The sequence below is a fragment of the Mobula hypostoma genome, chromosome 19 (genome assembly GCF_963921235.1).
Source record: "Mobula hypostoma chromosome 19, sMobHyp1.1, whole genome shotgun sequence".
Classification (NCBI taxonomy): Eukaryota; Metazoa; Chordata; class Chondrichthyes; order Myliobatiformes; family Myliobatidae; genus Mobula; species Mobula hypostoma.
In genome coordinates, this window is record NC_086115.1 from 59,629,952 (window position 1) to 59,639,626 (window position 9,675).

The 9,675-nt window shown below is 42.5% G+C and overlaps 1 protein-coding gene across 4 annotated transcripts in view; it reads right to left on the reverse strand.

Annotated features, from left to right (window-relative positions):
* The window catches only part of afap1l2 (actin filament associated protein 1-like 2), a 289,415-nt gene extending 280,260 nt beyond the window's left edge, over positions 1 to 9,155 (reverse strand). Inside the window, exons 1-2 of one of the 4 annotated variants that reach the window (XM_063072007.1) lie at positions 8,707 to 9,155; positions 8,051 to 8,427 (exon numbers count right to left, since the gene is read on the reverse strand). Coding sequence is in view for 2 of the 4 variants with exons in the window: in XM_063072009.1 (XP_062928079.1) it covers positions 8,051 to 8,066 (16 nt within the window). In the remaining 2 variants the exon portion in view is untranslated. Of the gene's footprint in view, positions 1 to 8,050 lie in introns of all 4 variants that reach the window. The other 3 variants (XM_063072006.1, XM_063072009.1, XM_063072011.1) reach the window with 3 other exon arrangements.
* Between the last annotated feature and the right edge of the window lie 520 nt (positions 9,156 to 9,675).

Sequence of the window (9,675 nt, forward strand, 5' to 3'; positions counted from 1 at the left end):
GCTCCTTAGTTCTACAGAGTACTATCAAATTTGGTATCTCTTTTATTAAGGTCGGGGGTATTTTGGGAGTGACTCAAAGGAGGAAAAAGGATAGAGATGTTTCAGAATGACATTGCAACATTTAGGTCTTGGGCCCTCTGCTTGGAAGACAACAGTACTGTGTTTAAAACTGGGGAATGTTTATATATCAAGTTTGATCGATGCACTGCTGATCTGCATAAATGGTTTGTTCATTATGTGGCCTGTTGTATGATATAGGCAATCCTGGTCTTTCCATGACCATGACTGTACTTGAGAAAATTCTTTTCTACAGAAGTGGTTTGCCATTGCCTTCTTCTGGACAGCGTCTTTACAAGGTGGGTGACCCCAGCCATCACCAATACTCTTCAGAGTCGTCTGCCTGGCGTCAGTGGTCGCACAACCTGGACTTGGTGATAAGAACCAGCTATCCAATAGACCATCCACCTAGAGCTCCATGTGATCTTGATATGGGGAGGGGGTCCCTAAGCAGGAGTCACACCTTGCCCAAGGGTGACCTGCAGGCTGGCAGAAGGAAGGAGCACCTCACACTTCCTTTGGCAGAGATGTTTCTCCAACCACCACCCAAGTACAAATGCTAAGTAAGGGAAGTTTTACACTGCACCTTGAGACATGTGAGAACAATAAAGCAATTCACCACTTAATTAACATCAACAATACAGACTATCTGGTCACTTTCAGTTTGCTGTTGATGAACAATGCCTGTGTGTGAATTGGTTACCATATTTCTAAGACTTACTACTTCATTGAGAATGGGCAAAGTGGCAAATGAAATACAATGTTGTAAGGTGCAAGATCATGCACTTTGGTGGAAGAAATAAACGGGCAGACTATTATTTAGATGGGGAAAGAATTCAAAATGCAGAGATGCATAGGGACTTTAAGAGTCCTTGTGCAAGATACCCTAAAGGTTAACCTCCAAGTTGAGCTGGTTGTGAAGAAGGTGAGTGCATGCAATATTGGCATTCATTTCTAGACGTATAGAATATAAGAGCAGGAATGTGACGTTAAGGCTCTATAAGTCACTCATGAGAACACACTTGGAGTATTGGTCTCCTTATTTCAGAAAGGATATACTGACATTGGGGAGGGTTCAGAGAAGATTCACGAAGATGATTCTGGGAATGAAAGGGTTACTGTATGAGGAACGTCTGTCAGCTCTTGGGCTGTATTTCCCTGGAGTTCAGGAGAATGAGGGGGGATCTCATTGAAATATTCCAAATGTTAAAAGGCCTGAACAGGTTAGATAAGGTGAAGTTATTTCCCATGGTAGGGGATTCTACGACAAGAGGACACGACGCCAGGATTGAAGGACGTCCATTTAGAACTGAGATGCGGAGAAATTACTTTAATCAGAGGGTGGTAAATCTGTGGAATTTGTTGCCACAGGCGGCTGTGGAGGCCAAGTCATTGGGTGTATTTAAGGCAGGGATAGATAGGTTCTTGATTAGCCAGGGCATCAAAGGGTATGAGGTGAAGGCAGGGGAGTGGGGATGACTGGAAAAATTGGATCAACACCTGATGGAATGGAGAAGCAGACTCGATGGGCCAAATGGCCTACCTGCTCCTATATCTTATGGTCTTATTGGCTGTAAAGCTTTGAAATATTTTGAAGTGAAGATGTTTTTCCTTCTTTATAAGGAACCCTGTTAATTCTTTCCTCATACCACCACCCACCCACACGTTTGTCTCACTTACAATTATGAAATTCACAATTTTATTCTCTCTCTCAGGGAAAAAAAAATCCCCTGAATGCTTGATTAGCTCTATGTGGCCGTTTTATCATTTCCAAATGCAATTCCTCAGAGGGTGATTCAGAAAAGGCTCAGTTCATTCAATTTAAACATGTTGGAAATCCTTCTAAGTTACCTTCATTGATGTTGACTTCTGAATGAAGATTGGAACCTGGACTCTCAGGTGCACAGCTTCACGGTAACCTTTTGATAAACCACTGGAAGTACACACATTTTGGGGTTCCAATGGGATGGTTTACAATGTCATATGCAACTTTTTATGCTCTATGAATAATTTCTGTATCAGCGTCAACAGAAAAAAAAGTCAGCCTCATTTTGAGTGGATTTAAAGATCATTACGAATATACAGTGCTAGAGAAGGATGCATGGGTATCTGTGTTTATGGGGTAAAGTTCATAATATCTTACTGTCAAATCCCAAGAATGGTGATTTTTTTTTCCATGTAATTTATGAACAGAGGCCAGGAAATTATCCCAGTTATTTATAATTTTGTACTGTAAGTATCCCATTCCTTGGTCCAGCAATCATTGAGATTCTAAGAAGAGATTGAATGGAATTGGTCTGGATTCTTTTTAGTTTAGAAGAATAAGAGCAGACATCACTAAAGCATGTAAGATTGGCAGGGTAATTGATATTCTGGCCAGAGAATCTCACAGCAGGGGAATCCCCATTTAGGACTAGTGCATTCCTTCAGAGTGAAATTGTTGGATATTCCAAGGATTTGCCTGTTAAATCCATAAATGTATTTAAGAATGAGATTGGTAGTAGGCACTCTATCGATCGAGGTCAATCATGAATATTGTGTCCTAGTTGTCTACACAAGTCAGTACACAAGCCTGGGCAGTACAATATGGAGAGCAATCCGTTGCCCATGTAGCAAGTTCCCCCTCCCTATGCATCTGATGAACCCAAAAGAACTGCGGAGGCCGATACAGTTTTTGGCACCAGCAATGCCGCAGGAGTTGCCAATCAGCACTGAATTCAACGTAGAACTGCCTTATGGACAAATAGTACTGACCTGCATTACCATCAATGAGAATCTACAATAAAACTTTGTATGACTACAACCACACTGACCATACATTGGTCCTGGCTGGTGGGCAATCACATCCAAGGAGTTACTCAGAGTATCACCATCATCAACTATCCTCCCTGCAGCAAAGCTGTACTATTTCATTCCATTTAAACTCCTTATAATTGGAACAGTCTGTCTGATAGACAACAGGCTACTAGTCAAAATAAGATATTCATCTTGGGAAACAAATGCCAACCTCCAACAAGAGGTTTTTACAGTAAAAAAACACCATCAAGATCCTGGGAACACCAAACTTCACAGCACCAACAAAACAATCTTGTAGCTCTATAATGAGACAGAAACAATTCAGCAACAGATAGCTCATCTTTTGTCTACCCCCTGCACCGCGTCCCCCCCAACCTGTCCAAGGTTCTTTTACAATTTTCAAAGCATTCTCCACTTGACTTTAAATGTTCACCCTTTATGTTAAATCTGTGCAAGGCTTCCCTCCTTGGAACCTCCTCCAGCTGCAAAGCCCTCAGGGATACCTGTCATACTCCAATTCTGCTTTCAAGGTCATCCCCAGTTCAATCAAAGTCAGGCACACATTCAGCTACCAACGCTCTAAGCTTTGGATTTCCATTCCTAATTCTCCACATCTCTCCTACTCTTCTTCCATTTAAAACACTCTTTAAAACCTACCTCTTTGGACTAAGCTTTTGATTATCAATCTGATATCGTACTTTGGGTACTGTTGCCAAATTTTGTTTGTAATTTTCCTCCAAGTCTTCCTGGGTCTGTTCTACAATCAAAGATGTTCTTGATGTCATCTATGTGAGTATAGTTTCAACAACATTGGAAAGGAATTAACAGAATTTGGTACAAAATAGTCTTCTCAGCTCATCTAACATCTGATAACGTGACTCCATCTACCAATGGTGCTGCTTGATGCACAGTCCAACAATTACGCTGGACCTCAGTTTGCCACACCAAGGTCTCTCAGATCTGCAGTCTCCAGTAAGGTCAAGGCGCTAAATGCAAGTGAACACAATCTCCCAGATACTACTTCAAAATATATTACTGCTCCTTCATTATTCCCAAGCCAAAATCCTGGAACTTCCTCTATCAACTCTGTGAGAGAATATTCATCACCTAGACTGCAGAGATGAACACTACAGCTCATCACACTATCTTCTCCAAAGCAAAGACACTCAAATCCGTGAATGATTAACTATAAAATATTGACATTGAGGATATTTAAAGCAAGAATCCCACAAAGTAAGAAACACCCTGTAAAATTGAAGTGAAATGATCAGAATTGCCTTCAAGCTCTTATTTCTCATCTACAGTAACAGTGCTGAGGTGTGAAGTACGGTTATTGTTGACCTGCAAGACAAATTAGAATCAACAGGGTATGATGAATCACAAATGAGATCAGCCGTTGCAGTTCATCTCTCATAGCTGATTGGAAAATTAAGAATGAAGATTCTTATTAAAATTAAAAATAAGAACTGGTAGGCCAAACCACCCAGGAGAGGTATAATTGGGGAAGATGGAAAGAGATTTCTATAGTGAATAGCCAATTTTAAAAATGCACTTTCACTTTCAAGTTTATTGTTATCTGACTGTACATACATACAACCGAGCAAAACAACCTTCCTCCGAACACAATGCGCCCACAATCATACATCACACACAGCACATAAAACAAAATATAACCACAAATAAGTTAACAAAATATAATTTGAGTGCATGTAGTGCACCGCGCAGGCAAACAGTAAGCAGCTCGCTGTCCTAGTGACGAGGGTATTCATTAGTGTCACTGCCTAAGGGAAGAAACTGTTACTTAGTCTGTCAGTCCTAGTCCTGATGCTCCTGAACCTCCTTCCAGACGGTAGTGGGTCAAAGAGATTGTGGGATGGGTGGTAGGGATCCTCAACAATGCTTTGTACTTCAATAGATGTTGCCTGATCCATCGTGTTTCTCACATTATGGTGCAAACTAATTCTTGAAAAGTCATGGTTAAGGATGTGGTATGGGAAGCTGACTATAGAGATCTTGGAAAATTCTCATCTATGAGTAATATTGCCATCTTGATGAAACCGCCACAATGTTTCCGGAGAGTTGCCACTAATCTGCAAAGTAATTGAGGTATTTCAAATTACAGTAAGAAAATTCAGATAAGGTTTTATGAATCCTGAACGGTAACCTGATCAAGCTGGAGCAGTGCTGAGGGTCTGTAAGATGAGCCATACGTGTGTTACTCAGTCTCTAGCTACGTCATAGAGAGAGCAGTGGAATTAATCACAGGTATAAGCAGAGGATTCATGAATATTGATGCATTAACTTCAATCTTTCTAGACTTCAAAGTTACTTGTACTCTTCAATGGCTCTTAGAGAGGCAATAGTCCAAGAGCAGGGGCTCCCAAGCTGGGATCCGCAGACCCCTTGCTTAATGGTATTGACCCATGGCATAAATATGTTTGGGAACCCCTGTCTGAGGACAACAGAACATACAGTCCCAAAACAGGCTCATCATGCCACCAATTATCACCTACCAATTTTCATTTCTCCCGCACAAACAAATCTCGCTTTGATATTCCTATCAACCCCCTCTGGATTCTACCACTCACCTACCCATTCGGGCTCATTTTCAGCGGCCACTTTCATCTGGATGTAGGAGGGAACTGCAGCACATGGGAGAAACCCATGTGTCACAGGGAGAGTATGCCAAACAGCACCAGAGGTCAGGATCGAGCCCAGGGCACTGGAGACGTCAGGTATCAGCTCCACCAGCTGTACCACTGTGCTGCCCCTCAAGACTGGATTTAAATCTCAACAAGCACTTCAAATGTGTGAAAACAAGAGACAGAAGACATTAGACTTTGAAGGGAAGTTTAGAGTATTTTCGACATAGTGCTAGTTAATGAAGAATAGGTTTCAGTGGTTGAAACAAATTGCTAGGTTGACTTATCTATTTTATTTATTGAATGAATATGGCATGGAACAGACCCTCCTTGACACCCAGCAACCCCCAATTTAACTCTAGCTTAAACATGGGACAATTTACAATGACCAATTAACCTAATAATTGGATTGTGGGAGAAAACTAGAGCACCTGGAGAAAACCCATGCATTCTAAGGAAAGGACATACAAAGCTCCTTGCAGAGGACACCGAGGTTGAACTTCAAACTCCCATGGCCCAAGCTGTAATAGCATTACACTAACTACTGTGAAGCCCAAACATTTGACTCACTTAAAAAGCAACCAGATTGTAATGGTAAATCTCTGCGATTAATAGGTCCAAAGGATCACTTCAAAGGACTTTCTTTGTATAGTCCTATCTTCCGTGGATATTGGCAGCTTTCAGCTGGCCTTGGTGTCCTTCCACAAGTGACACAAGGCATTGACTAACAGCTGTCCTTCATTGGTATTGTCATGATCAACACTTCAAGATTACTACCATCACCAGCCACCAAGACGCTATTTTTGTCATTAAACTGGAGGAACTGTTTCCTGGATAACGTCCATCAGCACAGTTGCATGATATCAACATTACATGGTTTCATCTTTCAACCTCTGTAAAGTCCCATTCCTTTGGTTACAAAATGACATCCAAATGATTGGATTTTGTATTCTAACAAACAATCTCCCCAGTGTTGTGTTGACAAGATCCAATAACCAGGCGGCCATTGACCAGGACTGTCACAACACAGGACAGCTGGTTTAAAAGTAGCCACCGGTCAATAAATCAGATTTTTTGTTGATCACATTGTTGGGATGGTTTGTTAACAGTATGCTCTGCTTCATTTCATCAGAAGGAATGGGATGGTTCCTCCTCCAGAAATTCTCCGTGGATGTTGTCAGTGCTGCTCCTTGTTTGACCTGACAGCTGGCGTGTCGGACTGGCAAAGGAATAGATCCTGCACGAGTCTTCCTCTCTCCTGACAATGAGTTTGGCAAAGATTGGCAACGCTGAGTCTGAGCATGTGATTGTAAACATCTTAATCTCTGCACTGAGCACACAGGTCCAAAATCAACGGGACAAATCAAATCAGACTGTTAACCCATCTCTTCCCCTACTACTTGCACAGTGTCAGAATTTAACCCCCTCTTATAACAGTTATAGAAATTTATATTTCTCTCATAGCATTTGGATGACGTTAATCTGACCAATCTTCGCCTGGACTCACATCACAAAGTCAGTGGCTCCAATGTTCAGGCTCCAATGATAAGCTAACATTTCTGAAGACGTCGGGGTGATAATTTTCAAGGCTGTACACGCTGAATTGGTTTTATTTCGGACGAGCAACAACCGCGACACACCCACTCATTCATCCACATTAACCAGCTGACTGCAGTTCGGACTACACCGCACTCGGTAAAAGTTTTGAATTCTGCACTTGCTCAAAAAACTTCAATGTTCAAAACAAAATCTCCTAAAACCCAGAACGCAGTGGGCTGCAACACTTTAAAACACACTTCACAAGATGTTTGCAAACATAATACTCGAGGTCTTACACTTCTGAAATAAAGCTCGCGAGTGTTGTGGTCCAACCTTCGTCCCGGTGCGGAATTGATAATGGTCGGGTCAGAATCAGTGAGCTTTTACCAACCGCCCGGTCGGTTAGAACCGGCCTGAAATGCTCATCGCCGCTGGTTCACCTGGACAGTGGGAGCTGGGATTTTCGTGGAAACTGTATCGCGCGCATTCCTATTGTATGTGACAAGAAACCAGACCAGGGCTTCGTATCAGGTAAATATCCAGAGGAATTCAACAACCTTCCCTTCGGAACCGATTCATCCTTCTAACTACCAACACCACAGCATTCACCTTCAGTGGGATGTCTAACTTTTGACGATGCTGAACTCACAGTCCGTTTATATTACAGAGAGTTTGCGATTTGGACGCAGAGTGTGTATCGCCCTACAACAGCGCAGTCTGATCCTCAACTGGTGTTAACCCCGCTACCACCAGGATACCAGTGATATGACGGAACAAGGGACTCCGACTGCTTCCACGGACGCGCTCTGCAAACGCCCGGCATTATTATAAGAAATACGGCTGGCGGGAGTGGAGGTACTCGGGGACGAGGGTACCCTGAGCATGTCCTGTCATCTAGAGGTTAAATTCTCCACCTCGTCGTTACAAGTCGAAACTGGGGACGGAGCTGGGAACGAATCCACAAGTCAGCCGGCAGATTGTCTGAGGGTGGTTCTCCCCCGTTCCCGCTCACTTACCTTTGCTCCTATCCATGTGTGAGATAGGGAAGCTTCCGACGCCTTTTGAAATGCTTTGTGCGTGTATCGGTCCCAGATGATGGAAGGCGCATCCGATTGTAAGATCGCTGGTCGAGTCCCCTTTGCAGTCTCTCTGTCGGAATCGCACGAAGTGCACAAGCTGCCGCTGGACAGCCCCGCCCGGTGACGCTCTTCCTCTCGCTCGCAGTCGGGAAGATAACCGGAATGGCAAAGAGCAAAACTTTCTAACCAGCTGGAGTGGGGGTTCGATCTGCCGCACTTTCCTCCGGCCGCCTCTGCCCAGTTAACGGATCACTTGGGAAGAAGTTGGTGGACAGTTCTGAGACTTTCATAATCATTTCCGGCTCAGTCTGCTTCTGTACATGAGAGAGAGCATCAAATAAAAAAATAATATTCAGTGGAAAACAAAAACTGAAAGAAGCAGTTTCCAGCATCTGCTGTTTTGCCTTCACAATTAATTCATTCCTGGGATTTGCATTTCTCTAAACGTTTGAACTCAGGCAGCATGTCTCTTCCCACCCCCCGCATATGTAATACTCCCAGCATTTACAGAGAGAGAAAAAACTTTTCCCACATTTTCTTTTATAGCACAAAGAATGAACGGAATTTCAAAATTACTTGAATGTTTGCATTACCCCACGCGCGTGTTATTAGAGTAAATGGAGACGTCGTTTCATTCGACTACTGGTTCAGTGCCTGTTTGGCCGGATTGGAGACTCTTGCAGCATTGAGAAGGTGCAGCACTGTCGGGAGTGCAGTTACTGCCGGAGACATGGAGATAGTTCTTCTCTTCCCTCTCACCGGGGTCGACCCCGAGAACTCGATCAACATCTTCCTCTCGAATAACATGACCGATATATTGATTACCCAGTCACGAGCCTATTGCTCTTCGTGGGAGCTTGCTGTGCATGTGTCTTTTCCTAAAATTATTATTAGGAGATTAAATATTCTTCATTGGGTACTGAGCACTTCAGGATATCATGACCTAGTGAAAGGCACGATTTGAATGCAATTCTTTTGATCAAAGCTACAGATGCACTTTGATGGAATATCACATTCGTACCTTACTACAATATTTTAACTCAAATTAGCAGATCTAATTTTATGAAAGTATATGAATATGAAGTATTAATATATTTTCTCCATATAAATTTTGCTTTCTGCATCAGCTTTGTTTTCAGTTTCCTTTGCATTAAGTATAATGTTCTATGATTGATATTATAGGTATTTTAAGCAATCCTATATTCACATTGTTTTTATCATTCGTATACATCACTAATATACACACATACTCAGTGGGCACTTTATTAGGTACACCTGTACACCTGCTCGTTAATGCAAATATCTAATCAGCCAATCATGTGGCTGTAACTCAGTACATAAAAGCATGCAGGCATGGTCATGAGGTTCAGCTCTTGTTTGGACCAAATATAAGATTGGGCAAGAAATGTAATCGAAGTGACTTTGACTGTGGATGATTACTGGTGTCAGAAAGGGTGGTTTGAGTAGCTCAGAAACGGCTGATCTCCTGGGATTTTCACTCACATGGTCTCTAGAGTTTATGGAGAATGGTGCAAAACAAAACATCCAGTTCTGTGTGTGAA